At 41.7% G+C, this 23,107-nt stretch overlaps 1 protein-coding gene across 4 annotated transcripts in view; it reads left to right on the top strand.

The window, feature by feature from the left end:
• The window catches only part of LOC110533119 (kelch-like protein 13), a 101,512-nt gene that overhangs the window by 42,880 nt on the left and 35,525 nt on the right, over positions 1–23,107 (top strand). For 3 of the 4 annotated variants that reach the window (XM_036990418.2, XM_036990419.2, XM_036990420.2), the window contains one exon: positions 17,968–18,109. In XM_036990418.2, coding sequence (XP_036846313.1) covers positions 17,968–18,109 — 142 coding nt within the window. Of the gene's footprint in view, positions 1–1,707; positions 4,035–17,967; positions 18,110–23,107 lie in introns of those variants that run through there. The other variant, XM_036990417.2, reaches the window with a different exon arrangement.

Genomic DNA, 23,107 nt, shown 5'->3' with positions numbered 1-23,107 from the left:
CATTTCCCCCTGGTACCCCAACTCCATACTGGAGCCATTTCCCCCTGGTACCCCAGCTCCATACTGGAGCCATTTCCCCCTGGTACACCAGCTCCATACTGGAGCCATCTCCCCCTGGTACCCCAGCGCCATACTGGAGCCATTTTCCCCTGGTACCCCAGTACAGAAACATTAACTCATGCTCTGGAATGCGGTCTTGTTAGGCTTATCACCCAAAGACATGGTAAATCTCCTGTCAGTGTTAAATCTCCCAGAGGCCCATCCTCAGTAGAACATAAACAGATGAAAATGTTCTAAGAACCCACTATTCTATTCCATAAAACAACCATTTGATGCAATAACAGTATTATAACATAACCTTGTCATTTCTCTCACATCACTCAATACTGTAAGTCACTCTGGGTAAGAGTGTCTCTGCTAAATGACTAAAATGTAAAAGATGGGATGAGGAACCACACTGTGTGGTGACAGCATGTGCGGTCAGCTGCTTGAGGGTGTGTCTGGTATTTAGACAGGCACAGTTCCTTCTGCATCCAGTAGATGGTATACGTTTGTCTGTTCTAGAGTCAGAATCTTGAGGGCTGTCTTGTTTGTTCCTCTTATGCTCATACAGGCGTGTACACACACCTACTGCCCAGTACAAATGTCAGACATAGGCATGGTGCACAAAAAGCAATGCACAACAATCTTATGGACAAGCAAGTGTGAGGATGGTCAACACTTCCTTTAATACAGTGTATGTGTTCTTTTAGTACAGTGTGTTCCTGCCAGAACAGTGATGGGGTGTGTGTTATAGCGAGACTCCGAGAGAGTACAGCTGTGTTCCAGCACAGTGAGGGTGTGTTCCTGACTTTTGGCCTGTCTTCCAGGGTTGGTGTGTCTGCAGAGCTCAGGAGTTTCGCTTTCGTGCACTCTCTATCGCTCTCGCCGCGGCCCTAATGGCCTCTGAAAGAAGCCCACAGATCGATGCTCACCGTGGCTCTGATAAATGCAGCCATTGTCAAGCTTTACTGTAAAAGCTGGAGGTATTTGGTTATGGAGGATCAGGTTATCACTGCTGCCTCCTCCCCTCTTTGTTCCCAGCCTGTCTTGTGCTTTATAGTGCTGCTCAGTTCTGGCTGGCAGGGCAGAAGTCAAACAGTTGCTTTGTGGTGGTAGCAATGATGCAGTTTCTTCAATAGATGTTCGGATGACATTCTGTTTTTGAAAAAGGTATAGGTTCCGTGATGAAACATTGCACTGATTGTGAAATAATTAGCGCAGTCTTTTTAAATGTGCAACTCTGCATTTAGGACTATCTGGTGTCATGACAAATCCATGTTGAGATGTTTTCCCTCTCCTCTCCAATTTGATTTAGGTATGTGTCTAAATAAAGAGTTGCAGCTTAAGTGCTCCAGAAACAGGCTGTAGTGCAGTTTACTGTAACCTGCACGTGGAGCTCCGTTTTCTGATCCGGAGGCAGTCTTGGTGTTTGTTGAATGAACATCTTCAACCATTCTTTGTTCACTCAGACAGACACCATTGATTATTTTTTACATTTTTTTTAATGTGCTGACATCTGGCTCAGCACCATCCCCACTTATCTGACAAAAGGCTTTTTAATCCCCTGGTTTCCTTTGTCTATAAAAAGATTAAAAAAAGATTCTCCCTGCCAGGCCGAGACCGAGCACATGACCACCCTGCCTGACAGACCTGGCTGCGTCCTCTGTTGAATGAACTCCACAGTGAAGAAGTGGCCCAAGACATCATGGCTCCTGTGAAAATACCTGCAGTGGTTCTACTTGTGATATTCTCCCTCGTTGTGGGACGAGATAGTGAGTCAACCTAGAGGGAGGTATTACGGGCAGGTTGGAAGACATTCCCTAAGGCTCCAGAGTGAGAGAGTAGGAGAGGATTGACTATAGGGGTCCCAGCTTGGGACACAGCTCCACAAGGGGTCATTTTTCACGACGTTGTGAGTAGAAGAGATTTGAGAAGTGTGTTGAAACAAAGGGCTAAAGAGGGGGCTTGCCAAAAGGAAGTAGCGCACAGGAAATGACATTGCTATAGATTTCTTGACAGGGCCTTCAGAGCTCTTCAGACAAGAGGAACTGTAATCGTGGAAATGAGCTGCACAACGCTCTATTCTTGGCTTTTATTTTGCTCTCGGTGCTTGGGTGGATGTTGGTCTTAGGAGGAGAGGAGTTTCAGTGTTTCATCTTGATCAGCTGGCTGCCTCAGGCAAGGCCAAGGCTGACTGCACACTGTGTTCCTGCTAGAGGGCTCGGTGGATGACAGCCATGCAGGGGACAAATTTTGAGGGGGCAATCTAACTGGATGAGTCCAATGGAATGAGAGATGGCATGTTCATTGTGTATACCAGTGTACAATCTGCCATGCTTGCATATTATGCTCATCGGAATGGGGAATATACATTCCCTCCAAAGATGTAGGGGGCCATGTAGTCCATAGAACTGTAATGATATTTTTGATATACTCTTTGTCCTACTTGGAATTACACCTATGCAGGTGTGTGTGAAGTCGCACAAGCTAGGTTTCCATCCAATTGGCGACAGATTTTCATGCAAACATTCAAAAATCTGCGTAAAAACAAGAGATGTTTCCATCAAATTGACTTGTTGCAGATAAATGGCTGTACGTGATAACGTAGTGCACATAGAAATACCTTTTGCTGTTAAATATATACAAGTTAAATGGGTTTCCATCTTATTTGAACTCCACTGAGTTTTTAACTGTGAAATGCTTGCGTTGTATAGCGAGTGTACCCACTCTGGTAGTGGCACGTGCGCTCTAGCCACCACCGCTATCTGTTAGCTAGAGACTGTTAGCCACCAGCGCTATCTGTTAGCTAGAGACTGTTAGCCACCAGCGCTATCTGTTAGCCACCAGCGCTATCTGTTAGCCACCAGCGCTATCTGTTAGCCACCAGTGCTATCTGTTAGCCACCAGCGCTATCTGTTAGCTAGAGACTGTTAGCCACCAGCGCTATCTGTTAGCTAGAGACTGTTAGCCACCAGCACTATCTGTTAGCTAGAGACTGTTAGCCACCAGCGCTATCTGTTTGCTAGAGACTGTTAGCCACCAGCACTATCTGTTAGCTAGAGACTGTTAGCCACTAGCGCTATCTGTTAGCTAGAGACCACCTATAGTGTTCATGATGACATTATTATGGACAAAATAGAGAGATTATTTTTATTTAACGGTAGCCAAGCATCGATGATCATGTCACCAGAATAAGAACCTCGATATTTATTGGAAAGGAGCATCAAGTTCATCACCTTGCACTTTCACCACCCTGTGAAGTTCACTGTTTATTTAGTCTGTAGCCTAGTAAACTGCATGCTTTCCCGACCAGTCGTAGTGGGACGACGACACATTTCATTACGTGACTCCAAATTTACTTTGATATTTCTCAAAGAAATCCAAATGTAATTTTTTTCTTTCCTTTTTATATCCCAGTGTAAACTAGTAGTATTTTAGGCACTGCTCTCTAAGGGTGGGCAGATGCTAGCGTTTTTTTCCATCCTCCCTTTATCTACTCCTCCCTCCACCTCTCCCTATAACAAGCCCAGCACTGCAGTCGCTGCTCCTTTAACAAGGTGGCACTGTTGTTGAGCTGCTGGGCTAGAGTTGGCACAGCCTCAAAGGGCGACAAGACCGGAGAGCTTTTCCCCCTCTAACAGGAGATGACTGTGAGTTGGCCCAGTAGGCACAGGAGATAGGATCCGTTGGCTTCTTCTCACTACTGCCACTAGTGTCATAAACCTGTGTGTAGCCTGCACTGCTGCTGCCTGTACCACTCCACCCCTGTCGCTGCTGCTCTCCCTCCCTCTGATCCGAGTGGGCAGAGTGGGATGGAAGCCCTCGCTGGAAGCCTGTTCGTGGAAAGGCTCTTTGCCGTTGTTAGCGCTGTAGCTCCGTGCTGGTGACAACAAAATGCCGTTGAAATGGAAAAGCGGTTCTCCTGTCAGCTGGAAATTCCCAGTGCCAGTTCTTAAGACATCCAGGTCCTCGCCGCTCTCTCCTGCCTACATGTGAGTAAAGACAGAAATGGCAATCACATCTTAATAAATAACCATTTGTTATGCACATCATGCTAGGGTGGTGGTGTATTTTCTGCTTTCTTTTTCAGTTGTTGTTCTGTCCCCCTCTCTCATTGCAGCCTAATTGGGTGGAATATGATGGGAGCATTGTTGCGTGTCGAGAGCGGTCGATTTAATACCCTCCTTTGTGCCTGGCCAACTAGCGGAACACTGTCCTCTAGAGCAGTGTGGCTCATTATCCATGGCCGTGGCCCATTTAGATTTTTCAGGGGCCAGGAACACGTCCGCCACCCTCCGCCCTCCTTGGGGCTGTGTTTATCCGCCGGCAAAGACTGCTGGCCGCCACAGCAAGCTTGGGAGGAGGCTGCATGCCTTTGTCAGGGCGTCTGGCGCACCCTGGTTTAGGAGTTATTGTCGTCTGCTGCTACTGCTGCTGCTTCTCTGGAGGGGGGAGGGCAGAATAGGGAAGGTGCTTCCAGGCTCTCCTCCTTCCATCTCCCCCTTCTGTGTGAGAGATGCCCCCCTATCATGTCCTCTGTCAGTCACCCTGCTAGGCTAGCTGAATGTAAATGGTGGGGATCAGGTTCTCTCCTCACTAGTGAACAGTAACCTGGCTTAATTTGGTTTGGAGGACTGGCATCCTCAGGAGCAAAGACCATATCAATGCTGCCAATTCTGGCTAGTGTCAAGTGAAAACTCACATTGGTACATTGCGTCGTGCTTCAGGCTAGATTGAAAGGCTCATGGTTGTTGATGAATGTGTGTGGTTTTTGGCTTCATTTTATCAGAATATTTTGAATGGAATTTCAGGCTCTGTTTGTAGTTCTTTATAGCAAGAAGAATTGAGACGGTCTCCATATGCTTTACCATACAGTAGATAGATCATTTATATTAGATATTGAAAGGTGCATTCTGTATCATTCATTGCTGCTTATTACCATAAAATGTCTCAATTCTGAATGCAGTATGTAGCCTACATGACTAGCAAAGCACATCATGAGTTAACCAGAGAGATGCCTTCTGAGTGGAGGTATATACTGTACCTTTTGTTGAAATTCCATGCCCTGTTTGAGTAAACTCCCTTAAGTAAACAGACGCATGGAATGTATGAATTTTCCTATCCACACATTATATTAACATATAGAACACTGAGAAATTCCCACAGTACCCAACATTCTGAATATACCTTCAGTGTTCTAGTGTTCAGTGTTTGAGGTAAATGGCATGGCAGGTAAATCTGTAAAATAACAATGTATTAAGTCTAAATATGCACAGTTTTACTGTTACATCAATTCTCTGCCTGAGATATGTTCAGGCTAATCATTCCAGAACATAAATGCATTCACGTGCACTGACTCGAGACTAAACCAAAAATGACAGCATGGGAAAAATCATTTTCAATTAGTCAATTTCAACATTTTCTTCCAAAAACGTCTACCATAACTGTATCCGTAATTGTATATAAAACAGTTTATTTCCTAAATTGATTTGAATTGAGATGGACTTGACCCCAGTCCTGATGGGGTGTTGCTTATAAGCTTAATTTAAGCTGAAGCCACCAATTCTCACATGATATATTTAGGTTCTCAATCATCATTAAAGTACAGGCTAGGGCTAAAAACCAACATATTTTACCATTGCATATAGCTCTTTGTCTCTTCCGTTAGGACAGCAAAATAGCCTTTCCCCTGTAAAAATGACAAACAAAACGAGTGGAACTGTAACATTTAATACTGAGCCATGCCCTGCCCAGCCCTGCCCAGCTACTATTTAGACTTTTATATGTTGTGGGATGTGTTTTTAGATGGCCTGATGTGACATTAGCCCTCTCATTATAGGTTCCTCTGTGGTTCCTCCATGTAGCCTACTGTAACGGAGCGGAATGGCCTCCATCTGTGTGCGTAGCTTCTCCTCTTTCTCTAGATATGGCCGTTTTCAACGTGGAGAGAGCAGCATGTGTGGATGTCTGTATGCTAACATATAACCAGAGATCCAGGAACAGGGTGGTATTTTAGGAGTTGGTGGGTATTAATGTGTGATTGTGTGTTAGCTGGCGATTATTATGGAGCCTGGTCTGTGTGTTCGTCTGCAGTGATCTCACTCAGGCCTAAATATAGCCTCTGCCTGTGGTGCAGAATCCATGCTTGGGAGGAATGGCAAAGGTGCACTGCCCGGAAGCCATGAAATAACTGGAAGTTCAATGGGAATTCAAGGCAATTCCAAGTCCTTAACAGTTCGTTTCATCCTCGCCTCAAGGACACTGGTAAAACCAGCAATGATATTCAGTTGTTTACACTTGCACTATATAATCATTCTTAAACATTTCCCCATCTGTATTCCTCAGCCAATGTCCATAGGATTGTTCGGCCCCTGTGTTAACCACAGAAAGACAAGGCCATAAGACGAATTAGTATAAGCTGTACGACCTGCTCAGGAAATTACATCATAGACCTAACGTTTCATTACTAGGCCTAATTATAAGGTTATTGACAAGAAATTAAACGGAAGTGGATTTTTTTTCCATGGTGTATGGAGAAGCACAACACCCTGATTTCCTGGTTAGGAAAAAGCCCTGTATAATAGCATCTGAGGGAAAATTAGTTATTTAAGAAAAATGGTAAATAAACTAATCTAAAACTAGATAGAAAGTATGTATATCAAATAGCTGCCCTTTTTCTGGCCCACATTGATTTTGACAAACAAAAAAATCTGTTCGGCCCTCCACCTCATTTACATTAATATTGTATCTAGTGGAGTGTGCCTCTACCCTGGCAGGTACAGCAATGCCATAGGACCCCCCAGTCCACTGTGATAGGCAACTAAACCCAATAGTACCACATTTTCTCCTGGTTTGACACTCCAATACTCATCAAGCCTACATGTTCTGTGCCCCCCCCCCTGTCAATTCAGTACGGTTATACAATGAGAACAGCACACATCCTCAAAAACCCAATCTAAATGTGATTACACAATACTCAGGATCTTCAACACAAAAGTAATAATGCTTGAAAGGTTTCTCTAAATTCCAGAGTCCTTGCTCTCTCTCCCCTGACAGTGTTTTCTGATGAATCATACCTTTGTGTTCACAAAACGGCTGCAATTAACCTTTTCTACAGAAATATAAATAGAAGGCTGGCTGAAGTTCGAATGTCTTATCTATGTGAATGGATATAGGCCTGTGCAGGTGGGGGAGATTGGAGAGGGTTGGCGTTGGTAGGTCTCTTAATAGAATTGGCCTTTTACGAGAAAATGTTGTCAAAGGCATGCAGCGCCGTCTGCCACTGAGACAGTCAGTTGAGAATATATGCCGCTGTGTGTTCTGTGTGGCTCCTGCTCATAAACTGTACTCACCCCCAAGGTTTATTTATGTTCCACACCGCTCAGATAGGATGGCAGCTCTGTGTCTTCATTAGCATATCTTTCTTCCTGACTTTTTAAATTATGAAAGCCAAAAATCTGCTGATAATACTGCTGGATGAATGCTGGAGGACTTGGTGTTTCACAGGAAGCACATTTTGGTGCATGATGTGATGACTCGTATTGGGCGACTGAAAAACCTCAGGAAGTCTGTTCTCCTTCATATCAGGAATGTCAATGGTCTTTGCATAATCTTTCTCAATAGATACTCACCAACCTTCACTCAAATTGCATGTGGTGAAATGATATAGCAGGTGATGATACCAGAGGGTTGCAGGATCAATCCACCAGTGTTTGTAGCTGCCATGTCGTCTTAACAGTGGAGTGGCATTTGTTTACGCTCCTATTAGTAAGAGTGTCTGCTGTTTATATTACACCATAGCTACTTTTGTTTAAGTAAAACATTTGGAGCGACTTCAAAGCTGGTATTGTAATGCACTTAATATTTTCTATAAATGAATCAATGTTGTTTTTCCCTTCATTCGAGTGCTTGGTGCTTTCTTTGCATATGGATACTAACAGCCGTCAACCATTTGTTCTCTTCTAGTCAGCAACGTCCTGGTTTTAAAGGTAGTTGGATAAAAAAGTAAAAAGACACCTTTCTGTTTCGATCTGGCCGCTCCCTCAAAGCTTAATTAAGAGGCGACCGTCGGGTCCAACAAAGTTAAAAGGGATGTTGGGTAATCAAAGACTGGGATGTGCTAAGTTCTTCAGTGAATCTCATTCGTAGGGAGCAGAAGGTCTGGCACGACATGAAATCACATCACAGCTGCTTCTCTCACCAGTACCTGGAACACGCTGTAGTTCATCATTATGAATGATTGAAAAAATATGTTATGTTAATTCTCTATTTTGGGTACTGTGCTGCTTGTTTCTCTCACCTGTCTGAAACAAAGTCCTGGTTTTATAAAGTGGTGCACTGTCTGCCTCTAACGTTGATACAGTAGAGGAGAACAGAGGTTATTTGGGTTTCCCAGGGTATTTTTCCATCCTTTGTGGTACTGTTGGACTGGAAGTCATATGGCACAGGATGACACAGACAGTGTTTAATTGTTGGCTTTTTCCAATCATGAGGTGCAGCCCAGGTAGCAAATGGTATCATTGTTTTTTTTCCTGTAAAGCACATTGCGTTGCGTTCCATGTCTGCTGGATAATGAAAGCTTGATTTGATTTGAAACTGTTTTGGTGTTTGGGGGAACCATGCTTAAACTACAGCATTTTTAAACTCAACTTGCAGCTTTGGTTGGTGTGGTGTGCTGCACCGTATCGAGCCATTTAATTATACTGATAACCAGCTCCCTGGGGGGGAGACAATTAGCTATTTTTTGTTGGTGTTTGTGGTGGTAGTGGCGTTGTGTGTTTCTTTGTTGCAGTTCTGTAAAGGGATTGTCTCTATTTTGATATTCTAAGGCCCTATTCCCACTAAGAGATATGAAGGAGAGTCTGAGGAGCGGAGTGGCGAAAGAGATTGCTAGTTTTAAATTCACATTACATCCTTGCCTCACATGTCGTTGTCGCTGGCAACGCGACATTCTTGGTCAGCAGCTCTAAATGACTAAGTATCACATTAGCCACTAGCCAGCAAGCACAAACTATTCAACAATGACAGTTTCTTCTGAAACATATTACACTAAGCTATTGAATAATGCAACCAAATCATATTACACTCTTGAATAAAGCAATAATTCACAAGCATGTGCAGACAATTGAAGGGTTTGTTTTCTAATCTGTAGGCTACACTCATTACATTTTAGCTTCAAGACAAAAGCAAGTCTTCATCAAGTAACGTTATCCTATCAAAAATGAACGATTGACCCGCTCATACAAATACAAAAGTACAGTAGGTCTACCTCAGAACATTGCAACAAACCAGGCTTCACTTTTATCAATATCATGCAAATCATTACATGTGGTAAGTTTCACGTTTTAATGCCACGTGCAGACGTACAGTGACATGCCTTTCTTGCGAGCTCTAAATCCAACGATGCAGTGAACAACATAGTGAAAATAAGACGAAATAGAAATAAGAACAAGGAAGTTATTAAGCCATGTACACAGGGTCAGTTCCAGTAGCATATTTAGAATGTGCAGAGATAATGGAGTGATAGAGGTAGATATGTATAGGGGTAAGGTGACTAGGCATCCGGATATATGATACAGAGTAGCAGCAGCGTATATCATGAATGATTGTTAAGTGTGTGTGTAGAGTCAGTATAAAAGAGTCCGTATAAATGTGTGTGCATGTTATGCGTGTGTGTGACGAAATTAATGTGTGTGTGTTGGAGTGCGTGAGTGTGTATAGAGACTAGTGCTGAGCGATCAGTGCTTTTTGAGGTTGTTTTGGTTCGGTTCAAAAATAATCACGGTTTTTGGTTTCGATTATCTTAAAACACTATAGGGACTATTCATTATGTGGGTTGACTGCTCCAACACACAATAAAACAAGTCCCATGATGGTCGTGGCTGTCCATTACTGCTTATCACTTATTAACCATCATTTATTCACTTAACTGTAATACAGTATTTCAGTTGTTGTGTATGTTACGTTTGTTTTATTTGATTACTTTATGATTTAATTCCAAGTCATCTCATCTTTATAGAGCTGCAGCCTATGCTCTCTGACCAAATCCCTATTTTGTAGTTCTTCAAAGTAAATAAGGCATATTTTTATGACTACTGAATACCAACTATTGATCACTTCGATCATGTATTTTCAGCTAGAGATAGCTCACGAAGCAACAGGGGCTCTCTATATCACCGGACGATCGGGCATTCTTCTCTCTTCTGTAGCAGGCGTAAAAAAAACAGACCGGTCAAGTAGATGCGCAAAGGATTATGGTCATTGTAGTTAATTACCACGTTTTATGTGCTAAACTGAGTAGAATATTGGCCTTTTGGAAACAGCTCCCTACCTACAGTTCAAGCGGGATCTGATTTATCTCTAGAGAAACTGGGATGTGCGCATTGAGCTCACTCCCTCCCAAAAAAACAAAATGGAATTCAAATAATTGAATGAAGTTGGTCGATTAGATCAAATAAAATAAATAAAAAAGGCAGCACCAGGATACAGTTGACCAGACTGAAGCACAGACTAACATGGGCTTCCATATAAAACAGTTGCGACTGAAAGCGTGGGTATAAGTGAATTCACTGCAACGAGCTGTTTGATATGGAAGCTCATACCCGCCATAAAACACATAAAGTGCCTCATGTTTGTCAACGTGCACAATTAGTCTGTGCTTCAGTCTGGTCAACTGTAGCCTACTGATAACAACCACAGCTGCAGGTAGTATAGAGAAGCCTATGCGTTCTGTGCCTGGCCAGGGAAAACTCAAGGTCATGTTTTAATAGCCTAAGCTATGTATTTATAGCCTAAAATAGGCAATTATTTTAGGTTTATATTCAAACAGACATATTTTTATGGTGACTTTCTTTTTTATTACGCTAAATAGATTTCAGCGGGGGCACGGAGATCGACCTTAGGGGTTCATCCAAAATGATTGACTGGAAGTATTCCATCGACAACATTCTGATAACTGAGTATATACAATGCAACCCTGCATGCAGCAAGCTCAGCCCTGTTGGTTTCACTGTCCAATCGAAATGGTCTCTTTGTTTGTGTAAAGGGGCGGCAAGTAGCCTAGTGGTTAGAGCGTTGGGACAGTGACCGAAAGGTTGCTAGATCGAATCCCCGAGCTGACAAGGCAAAATGTCTGTCGTTCTGCCCCTGAACAAGGCAGTTAACCCACTGTTCCTAGGCTGTGATTGTAAATAAGAATTTGTTCTTAACTGACTTGCCTAGTTAAATCAAATCTAAATCAAAAAGGGTTTTAATGTTTTCATCCTCAGTAGGGCCAGGAGTTTTTTAAAACCATTAGGCAAAGAATCTGGTCCCATCATAGCCCATACCAAACATTTGTTTTGTGATTTATTACTATGTCATACGCTACAACTAGGGTCCGAAGTTGGTTCGGTTAGCCTACTACCAGACTAGGAAAACGCTGGTTCCCCCCGGAAAACAATTACCCACCCACCACTCTGAGACCTGTGGTGCCACCTCTGAAATCACCACACAATGTTACAAATGAAAAAACATCTATTTGTATGATCTGCATTTGACATGTTTTTAGTTTTTGTTTGTGGAGATGGGCTTCCATAGTTGTATGTGGCTCAGTGCAGCTGGCAGCTACTGCAACATTTTCAGAATGTAACAGCCTGTTACTGCAATTTCAGGTATAAACTCAATAAAACAAGTCTCAAATATTAGGAAAATGTCTAAACATTTAAGTTGTTTTCAAAACATTGCTCTGCTATTAGCATTTATACTGTAGGAGTGTTGGCTCAACGAGACTATTCTGTTTACACTGCCCTGCTTCAAGGGGGGCGACTGTTGGCCGAGTGTCGACACGTAGCAAGTACTCATGTTTACATTTGAGTAATATGTGTAACTGACGGTATTTTTTACGAAAAGTGTAGTAAGTGTGAAGAGGCTCTTAATTCTAACGATTGTCTCACCAACAGGAAGTGCAGAAATGGCCTACCAAACATTCAGTTTGATGAATGAGCGTCTGTCAATTTGTTTTATTTCCTCATTGTAGATGGAGATTCCCATTAAGTAGTTAGATAGTTTGACAACTTCCTGTTTCCCTGCCATTGTTCCTGTAGGTTTAGTTTTAATCCAATACTATCCCACTTCTTCAAAAAAAAAAATCCCTCAAACAGATGCGTGAATGAGAGGAAATAGACACTGTTCATTAACAGCCATTTGATAAAAAGTCTGCTGCTCTTAAAGGCCCAGTGCAGTCAAAAATTAGATTTCCTGTGTTTTTATATATAGTCTTTCCACGCCGCCTCATGGGTCTCCCGGTCGCGGCCGTCTGCGTCACAGCCAGTGATCAAACCCAGATCTGTAGTGACGCCTCTGGCACTGCGATGCAGTGCCTTAGACCGCTACACCACTCGGGAGGCTTGGGATAGAGGTTTTACCTGCCTGGTGACAAATTAGTTAATAGGCCAATAAGAAAGAGTTCCAATCCACTTTGCCAATAACAGCTAGTTTTCAGTTTCCCCACTCAGACCATGCTCAGACAGTCCTAGCAGAATTCTCACTTGAGAAATTGCTCTTGCTAAGAAGCTACTTTAGTTTTCAATTAAAATGATCAAAAATAAACTATCACAGTACGGTACTTAATTGTTACCCAGAAATGATTAGCTATTGAGAAAAACATACTGCATTGGGCCTTTTAAGATGCAAGTTTTCATTATAGTCATCATCCAATTTACAAAAGCAATTAAGACGCATCGCATGCCTACCCCCATCCAATTTAACCAATTTAATTAATTATTCCCTGATGTATTACTAAGAAATGGTTCACGGTCTCCATTCCATAAAGCATATGATTCTTGGCATCTTTAAGCATCTTGTTAATAAAAAAGAAAACTGCCATCCACCACCCACACACACAGCAGAAGATTTGATATAGGCCTGACTGACTTTTGTGTATTTATTTCTGTGAAACATTTGTGTAGCCTAGTCAGTGCATATTTGTAGTCACATACGGACGTGTTTGTAGCATAGCGTGTCAGTGTGTGTGTGTTTGGTGTTTTCACTACAAATCGGCTGTTGATGGATGAAACTTCCGATGACGTCTGTGTTTGTTTGTTTCGTGCTGTTGGTTGGAGTCCGAGTTATGTATTTTATGACTGGGTTTCTCTAGCTGTTGTTCTCTTTGTTTCGTTCCGGCAGCCACCAACACTCCTTTGTGGTTTGGACAACCCACTCTCTCCTCGCTGCCTCTCCGACTTACCACCTGACAGGGTAAATGTACCATTACGCTCTGTGTCAGTGTGATTGCCCTTGATCCTGTAGCCATGAATACTCCTCCACATCTAGTTGTGGTGGTGTTGACCCTGAACAACCGCTATCTAGAGCCCACTAGGCCATCCATCTCCCCCTCCCTGTAGAAACATACCTGATAGTATCACCTGGCTCATCGACTTCCATTCGTTAGAGACTTAGCAGTCCTGGATGATCATCGTATCGTGTGTTTAACACAGCGCTTCCCAAACTAGGGGTCGCGTCCCCATGTGGGATCACCTGATTTGAAAATGGGGTCGTGAGAGAAACCCTGAAATGAAATAAATAATGTGTAGAATTGCATGAAATTAACTTTAAAACGTAAAGAATTTCTGTCCACTGCCAAGAGGGGCTGGGGGGGGGTTCACTTATTGCATCTGCTTGTTGCGTTCTCCCTGGTGCACTCGTTCGTGAACTGGCTGCTCGTTCTAAATAATATAATATAATCTGTTCAAAACAGTGGCAGCATGTGCAGTAGTGGTCATTCGGTTTTTTATATGCAAAAGACAAATAGGTATATTTATGCTGTTATTCAAATGCACAGATCTCTTTATATATCTTCTGAAAGAAAACTTCATATTTCTGTCATGCTGTTTTATTGACAACCACCTCGCGCCCTGGTATTCAGCCAATCAGTGGCCGCCACTGTGGTCAATATATATATTTTTTTTAAATATTTACACTATCATTCAAAAGTTAGGGTTCACTTATAAATGTCATTCTTTTTTAAAGAATATCAACAAAAAAAATGTCAATTAAAATAACGTCAAATTGATCAGAAATACAGTGTAGACCATTGTTAATGTTGTAAATGACTATTGTAGCTGGAAACAGCTGATTCTTTTTAATGGAATATCTACATAGTCGTACAGAGGCCCATTTATCAGCAACCATCACTCCTGTGTTCCAATGTCACGTTGTGTTAGCTAATCCAAGTTGATCATTTTAAAAGGCTAATTGATCATTAGAAAACCCTTTGCAATTATGTTAGCACAGATAAACTGTTGTGCTGATTAAAGAAGCAATAAAACTGGCCTTCCTTAGACTAGTTGAGTATCTGGAGCATCAGCATTTGTGGGTTCGATTACAGGCTCAAAAAGGCAAGAAAGAAAGACCTTTCTTCTGAAACTCGTCCGTCTTTTCTTGTTCTGAGAAATGAAGGCTATTCCATGCGAGAAATTGCCAAGAAACTGAAATTCTGGTACAACGCTGTGTACTACTCCCTTCACAGAACAGCGCAAACTGATTAACCAGAATAGAAAGAGTGGGAGGCCCCGGTGCACAACTGAGCAAGAGGACAAGTACATTAGTGTCTAATTTGAGAAAGACGCCTCACAAGTCCTCAACTGGCAGCTTCATTAAATAGTACCCGCAAAACACCAGTCTCAACGTCAACAGTGGAGAGGTGACTCCGGGATGCTGGCCTTCTAGGCAGAGTTCCTCTGTCCAGTGTCTGTGTTCTTTTGCCCATCTTAATCTTTTCTTTTTATTGGCCAGTGTGAGAGATGGCTTTTTATTTGCAACTCTGCCTTAACTCTGAAGTTAACTGACCATGAGGGTCATATTATCGGACATGCCTTAATAACCAGTGGAAAACACCGGTCTCCAGTAATTGTAGGCATAATTAAAGTTGCTGTAGTTAACGAGATGTTGCATAGAGCAATAGTTCCCAATCTGTGGGACGGGCCCACTTGTAGGTCATGGCAGGTGTCCAGGCGGGTCTTGGGATGACTTTTTTGTGCATAAAAATATATATTAGATTTTCTTTTTTACATTTATACCAAAATGTGGAAAAATTCAAGGAGTCTGAATACTTTCTGAATACACTGTGCGTGCGTGTTTGCAAATGTGATCAAAATGAAAAACTGAAATATCACAATTACATAAGTATTCACAACCTTTACTCAGTACTTTGTTGAAGCACATTTGGCAGTGATTACAGTAACGAGTCTTGGGTAGGAAGCTACAAGCTTGGCACACCTGTATTTGGAGAATGTCTCCCATTCTTCTCTGAAGATCCTCTCAAGCTCTGTCAGGTTGGATGGGGAGCGTTGTGTGACGGCCCTGAATATTTCTGAACCGTCTCAGTGCTTCTCCTTCCAATAGGGTGCTTTCCCTTTAATTCCCAATTAAATAGCCAGCATCAGCTGCGCAAAAGTGGGGTTTGTGATGGAGACGTGACTGAGGATGTGTTCAACCCTCAGTTCCCGAAGCTTCTCTATTCCGTTGTTTTGTTGCGGTTAAACGTGTGTTTTGTAGCCTAATAGAGTTTACCCAGGATCGGATCCACTCTTTGCGTCCGTGGACTACACCTCTCCATTCTTCGTGGCCTTTCTCCGCTGGAGATCTATTGGCGGATTGGATTGTCTGACTGACCGACTGACTACCACATTTTTGTATACGGTATTTCATTTGTTTTGATATGATGTATACGGTGATGATTTATGTAGTTAGTGGTAGTTGAGGACTTAGTAAGAGTTGATACGCTTTAAAGTTCTGTGGTAAAATAATTGTTATATTGATTGTATGATTAATATTGGATATACGCTACACTTGAATGAATGGACAAACATTGCGTGACAAAGGTCACTTGAGTTCCCTGAACTCCTTTACCGGGCTGGACTCTTTTTTTAGGCCCGAGGTACAGGACATTTCTGGAGGAACCAGAATTCATTGTGATATTATTATATGTGTGTGTAATCATTGGTGTTGCTAATACAACCCACGCAAAATAATATAGTTGTTTTTGAAGTTCTTTTCCAATGTTTTAAGGGTTTATGAAAAGTTGCCTTGGCTGTGTGCTTAAGGTCTTTGTCCTGTTGAAAGGTGAACCTTCACCACATTCTGAGGTCCTGAGCATGCTGGAGCAGATTTTCATCAAGGATCTTTCTGTACTCTGCTCCGTTCATCTTTCCCTCGATCCTGACTAGTCTCCCAATCCCTGCCGCTGAAAAACATCCCCACCACCATGATTCACCATAGAGATAGTGCCAGGTTTTCTCTAGACCTGACGCTTGTCATTCAGGCCAAAGAGTTCAATCTTGGTTTCATCAGACGAGAGAATCTTGTTTTTTATAGTCTGAGAGTCTTTTAGGTGCAAATTATTTTTTGGGCAAACTGCAAGCGGGCCATCATGTGCCTTACTGAGGAGTGGCTAACGTCTGGCCACTCTAACATAAAGGCCTGATTGGTGCGAAGATGGTTGTCCTTCTGGAAGGTTCTCCCATCTCCACAGAGGAACTCTGGAGCTCTTTCAGAGTGACCATTGGGTTATTGGTCACCTCCTTGACTAAGGCCGTTCTCTCCCGATTGCTACATTTGGCCAAGCTGATTGAGTGAATGCCAAGTGTGTGCAAAGCTGTCATCAAGGCAAAGGGTGGCTACTTTGAAGAATCTCAAATATAAAATATATTTTGATTTGTTTAACACTTTTTTTTTTGTTACAACATGATTCCATGTGTTATTTCATAGTTGATGTCTAAACTATTATTCTACAATGTAGAAAATAGTAAAAATAAAGAAAAACTTGTGTAGGTTTGTCCAAACTTTTGACTGATACTGTGTATGTGTATGTGTGTGTGTATATATATATATATCATACACATTTTCGGAGGGGAAAAATGCTTTCAGTGTAAACTTAAACTTAAAACCAAATCTAAAGTATGTAGAAATGATAATGAACCTATATATAGGCTGTCATTGTTAATACGAATTTGTTCTTAACTGACTTGCCTAGTTAAATAAATAATTTAAAAAATATATATATAATTTTTTTTTTACAATAGCCTAGCTATAGCGCTTTGAGAACTTGCAATAAACAACAATAAAGCTGGACAATGAGGCCCCTATTGATTTTATAATATTTAAGCATAAGAACACAGCATTAGCCACGGGACAATGTATATAGAAAGGCAAAAAACTACAAAATGTTCTCTCTGCTGCCATGATGATATTGTTTACTTATTCTTTGGTCTCTGTATGTTTTTTCAACCACTCAAACCTTTTTTTGTTGGTCGCGACTCAAGACACCTCAATTGGTAGGTCCCAAATTAAAAAGAGTTTGGGAACCCCTGGCATAGAGCACCAGTATGACTTCATCAGGTTTGGAGTGGAGAGCTGATGATGGAACTGAGTGTAATGTGGCAGAGGTGAGGACACCACTATGATTGGCCTGAGTCCTGTTATTCTCTCACAGTCCCATTGAGAGCATGGCGAGGTCTGCTGCAGGGAGGGACCAGGCTGGGCATGTTTACTCTTAGCTCGTAGCGTGACTGCCTGTCCTTACGTCCCTGGATATAAGCATCATTTTCAGGTGTGTGTGAGCGTCCTTGTGTATTGTTTGGTGTTAATGTAGACATTTTAAATCATGTTCTATGTGCCTGATTAGGAGAACGCAAATGTCTTAGCTAAGCTCTCCCCCTTGTTGTGCTGTGTATTTATTGACCTTTTTCCTAAAACCCCTTTCCTCAGCCGCTGTGCATGAATCATCAGGAAAATCTCAACATTCTCTCATGTAGGCTCGTGAATCTGCATACAAACCACACTCAATGAGTTGATTTTAATGTAAATCCGTGCTTGTACTGCATGATTGTAAGCTAAACGTCCCTTTCCCTCTCTCCCTTTTTCCCCCTCCCTCTGCCTCCCCTAAAGATCCCTCGTGGAGGACGACGACCCTCACATGAAAGTGTCGCAGGGGTGTGGTGACATGGGCATCTCTGCCCACCTACAGGCTTCAAAAACCGGAAACACTCGCTTCTTTACGAGCAACACGCACAGCTCAGTGGTCCTTCAGGTGAGTAGTAGTGGAGAGAGACTGAGAGATGGTGCTGCTGGGGAGGATGGACAGATTGATGAACCTCTTAAAAGCTCTAATGAAATATGCCAGGGTGATTTTAATATGCCTTCAGAGGTCCTGTGATTGATTGAAATGATAGCTATACAGGCAGGTCCATAAATATTGTCAGCCTTTTATAAAGATTAGCAAAAAGACTGAATAAAGTAATTAAAATACTGAGTTGTAAATTATAGATATATTATTATTTTACACTATTACAATTGCTCAGTGAAAGAGATTTTATTAACAAGTAATAAAACAAAATCTCAAAGAGAGGGGTCAAAATTATTGGCACCTTTTTCTAAAATGTTTTATGAGATTGGGAGGGATCTCAGACCATTCCTCCAAACAAAATCTTTCTAGATCCTTGTTATCATTTGTCTCCTCTTATGTTCTGCCCTCTTCAATTCAAACCACAGGTTTGCAATGGTGTTCACGTCCGTATTTATTATGGATCCCTATTACTCTCCCTGAGGTCCAGCAAAATTAAAGCAGCTTATACAATTTTAAAAACATTACAATACATTCACATATTTCACAACACACTGTGTGCCCTCAGGCCCCTACTCCAGTACTAAATCCGTGTGTGTGTGCCAATGTTTGTGTTGCCTCACAATCCCCGCTGTTCCATAAGGTGTTTTTTTATGTTTTTTTTACTGCTGGAATGAGTTACTTGATGTGGAATAGAGTTCCATGTAGTCATGGCTCTATGTAGTACTGTGTGCCTCCCATAGCCTGTTCTGGACTTGGGGACTGGGAAGAGACCTCTTGAGGCATGTCTTGTGGGGTATGCATGGGTGTCCGAGCTGTGTGCCAGTAGTTGAGACAGACAGCTCGGTGCATTCAACATGTCAATACCTCTCATAAATAAAAGTAGGGATGAAGTCACTCTCCTCCACTTTCAGCCAGGAGAGATTATTAATATTAGCTCTCTGTGTACATCCAAGGGCCAGCTGTGCAATTGTCCTAAGTCCTTTTTTGTGGCACCTGGCCACACTACTGAACAGTAGTCAAGGTGTGACAAAGCTAGGGCCTGTAGGAACTGCCTTGTTGATAGTGTTAACCTCTCTGGGATATGTGGGACGGTAGCGTTTAAAAAAATCTAATTTTACATTGGCGCGTTGCATTCAGTAGTTCTAAAACATTCAATGATTGTGCAGAGAGCCACGTCAATTTACAGAAATACTCATCATAAATGTTGATGTAAATACAAGTGTTATACACGGAATTAGAGATATGCTTCTCCTTAATGCAACCGCTGTGTCAGATTTCAAAAAAACTTTACGGAAAAAAAGCAAACCATGCAATAATCTGAATACAGCGTTCAGACAACAAAGCAGCCAAAAAGATATCCGCCATGTTGTGTAGTCAACATTAGTCAGAAATATCATTATTAATATTCACTTACATTTGATGATATTCATCAGAATGCACTCCCAGGAATCCCAGTTCCACAATAAATGTTTGATTTATTCGATAAAGTTCATAATTTATGTCCAAATAGCTTATTTTGTTTAAGCGTTTGGTAAACAAATACAAACGCGCATTCGGGTCCAGCCGAACGTCGGACGAAAAGTTCAAAAAGTTATATTACAGGTTGTAGAAACTTGTCGAACTAAGTACAGAATCAATATTTAGGATGTCTTTATCATAAATCTTCAATAATGTTCCAACCGGAGAATTCCATTGTCTGTAGAAAAGCAATGTAACAAGACAGCGCCTCACAAGCCTGTGGCACTCTGCCAGACACCTGAGTCAATCCCCTCTCATTCTCTCCCTCTTCATAGTAGAAGCCTGAAACAAAGTTCTAAAGACTGTTGACATCTAGTGGAAGCCTTAGGAAGTGCAATATGACCCCAAAGAGTTTAAAAACTACAAACCTCAGATTTCCCACTTCCTGGTTGGATATTTCTCAGGTTTTCGCCTGCAATATGAGTTCTGTTATACTCACAGAAATCATTCAAACAGTTTTAGAAACTTCAAAGTGTTTTCTATCAAATACTACTAATAATATGCATATATTAGCATCTGGGACAGAGTAGCAGGTAGTTTACTCTTGGCACCGTATTCATCCAAGCTACTCAATTACTGCCCCCCTGTCATCAAGAAGTTAAGGCAGAGTATCGCTTTTATTATAGACAGACTTCTCCCCATCTTAGCTACTACTGCATCAATATGTTTTGACTATGACAGTTTACAATCTAGGGTTACTCCAAGCAGTTTAGTTGTCTCAACTTGCTCAATTTCCATATTATTTATTGCAAGATTTAGTTGAGGTTTAGGGTTTAGTGAGTGTTTTGTTCCAAATACAATGCTTTTAGTTTTAGAAATATTCAGGGCTAACTTATTCCTTGCCACCCACTCTGAAACTAACTGCACCTCTTGGTTGAGTGTTGCAGTCACTTCAGTCGCTGTAGTAGCTGACGTGTATAGTGTTGAGTCATCCGCATACATAGACACTCTGGCTTGTCATTAGTAAAAATGTAAAAAAGCAAAGGGCCTAAACAGCTACCCTGGGGAATTCCTGATTCGAACTGGATTATATTTGAGAGGCTTCCATTAAAGAACACCCTCTGTGTTCTGTTAGACAAGTAACTCTTTATCCACATTATAGCAGGGGGTGTAAAGCCATAACATCAATTTCTCTCAGCCAATTGTCAGTCATTGGTGTAAGTGCTGCGCTTTTTGAGTGTCCTTCCCTATAAGCATGCTGAAATTCTGTTGTCAATTTGTTTACTGTGAAATAGCATTGCATTAAACACAATTTTTTCCATTACGTTTACTAAGGGTTGGTAACAGGCTGATTGGTTAGCTATTTGAGCCAATAAAGGGTGCTTTACTATTCTTGGGTAGCGGAATGACTTTAGCTTCCCTCCAGGCCTGAGGGCACACACTCTCTTGTAGGCTTCAATTGAAAATGTGGCAAATAGGAGTGGCAATATCGTCTGCTATTATCCTCAGTCATTTTCCATCCAGATTGTCAGACCCTGATGACTTGTCATTGTTGATAGACCTTAATTTTTTTTCCACACTGACTTTACGGATTTCAAAAGTACAATTCTTGTCATTCATAATTTGGTCCTATATACTTGTGTAGTGTCAGCGTTTGTTGCTGTCATGTCATCCCTAAGTTTGCGTATCTTGCCAATGAAAATTTAATTAAAGTAGTTTGCAAATATAACCAGGAGGCTGACACTTGGCCGCAAGTGTATCTTCCAGCAAGACAATAACCCCAAGCGCACATCAAAATCCACAAAGAAATGGTTAATTGACAACAACAAAAAATAATGCATCTCTGTGTCCAGACGTTGAGCCCCATTGAAACCTGTGGTTTGAAGAGGGCATTCTCCTCGCAATGGGAGGGTGCTAGAGTAATGAAGATGGGGGTCAAAATTATTGTCACCCCTATCTTTTTTAGATTTTTTAAATTGCTTGTTAAACAAAATCGCTTTCTCTGAGCAATTGTATTAGTATAAAATAATTAGCATATAATATAGCTCAGTAGTTGTATTTTTTATGCAGTTGTTTTGGCTCATGATAATTATGGACCTGAATATGTCTGTATGGTGTCTGAAACTTTGCCAGACAAAGATACTAAGGGCCTTTACCCATTTCTGAACACAACAAAAAAATTACACAAATTGTTGGTTTTGTTTGTCAGGTTGTCCGTTCAAAATTCTGTTTTAAAACACAGAAAAGTTGTTCCTGTGCAGATCTTCAACGACGTGCTGCACCAATCATGTGCATCTGTCTCAAACGATCTCTTCTAGGCTATTGTGTGCAACTCACAATCACACGTCGTTTCTCCTTCTCCTTCACACTTGCAATCTTCAAACACTGCACACATTTCTTCCTTTGCTCTACCTAACATTATGTAATTTTTTACAACTAATGTCAAACTTGTTATAAGCACATCAGGGTTTAGCCTTCACTATCCTGTTTTAAAAAAACAACAAATCTTATAAAAATCAAGGTCTCTCCCACTCTAATCACTGGCACATCTAAAGTCAGAATGCAATGCGCGTGGAGGGCAACAATGGAATAGATCAGGGTCGTGTGTGCAAGCTGTCTAAGAGATAAGACTTGTCTTTCAAACCTATCCGCTGCATTTGTTGAGGAAAATGATCAGTGAATTATTCAATTGATTCACTGCGGAGGAAGAGAATGATGTTCTAAGAACATTGAAAACTGTTATGTTCTCGACAAAGAGTTGTCAAACGGATATCTTTCATGAAGTTGGATTGCAATAGTGGAAATGACTGTTGTTCCCTCTAGTTGAAATGGCCTACTTTTTTCATCGCACGCATAGAACGAGATGTCTTCTGCATATGATAAAGAGAAAATGTGATGACAATTGAAATGGAGATGAAATCCCTTGTTATTTATGTCGGCTAGTTAGCTGTAATTTTGAAGGGGATGATAGAGTGATGGTAGTGACTCCTTCAGTGCAGACAGACAGTGGCTCAGCGTGTTGGGATCCAGCTGTTTGATGAAGCATCAGCACCGGTGAGTCATGCTCCGTGCCCTGCCTGGCCTGCTTGGCCCATGCCAGTCTCTGTCCACACGTGAAGGTCGTCACAGAGATGGGGGCTGCCAGGCAGGAGCTGGCAAAAAGCTACTGGACTCATCAATGTGTGACCTGTTCACACTGTGTGTACTCCACAACCTGTTAGTATGATGGAGGTGTGTTGTGTGGACGTGTTGTTAGACAGAGTGCTTCTAAGGTCCCGATTCAACAGTGTAATAGCCTTTTAACTGGTGGAATAGTTTTTATACCTGCTGTTGAAGAGTGTTGATTTATTTTTTTAGGAACACAGCACTGGGTGGGTGTACACGTGTGATTCAGCACATTGCTCAAGTCAGAAAATAAGATTGTGCCAATCTCTGGCGTCGCTGCAAGGTTTCTCTATCGATTGACAGCTGTCGGCTTGCTACCAACTGTCCGTGGCTGAACAT

This window comes from Oncorhynchus mykiss, chromosome 10 (assembly GCF_057628025.1).
Source record: "Oncorhynchus mykiss isolate SJ-2025 chromosome 10, ASM5762802v1, whole genome shotgun sequence".
In the NCBI taxonomy this organism is placed as follows: Eukaryota; Metazoa; Chordata; class Actinopteri; order Salmoniformes; family Salmonidae; genus Oncorhynchus; species Oncorhynchus mykiss.
The sequence above is the reverse complement of the archived record's forward strand: the minus strand, read 5'-3'. Positions and strand labels throughout refer to the sequence as shown.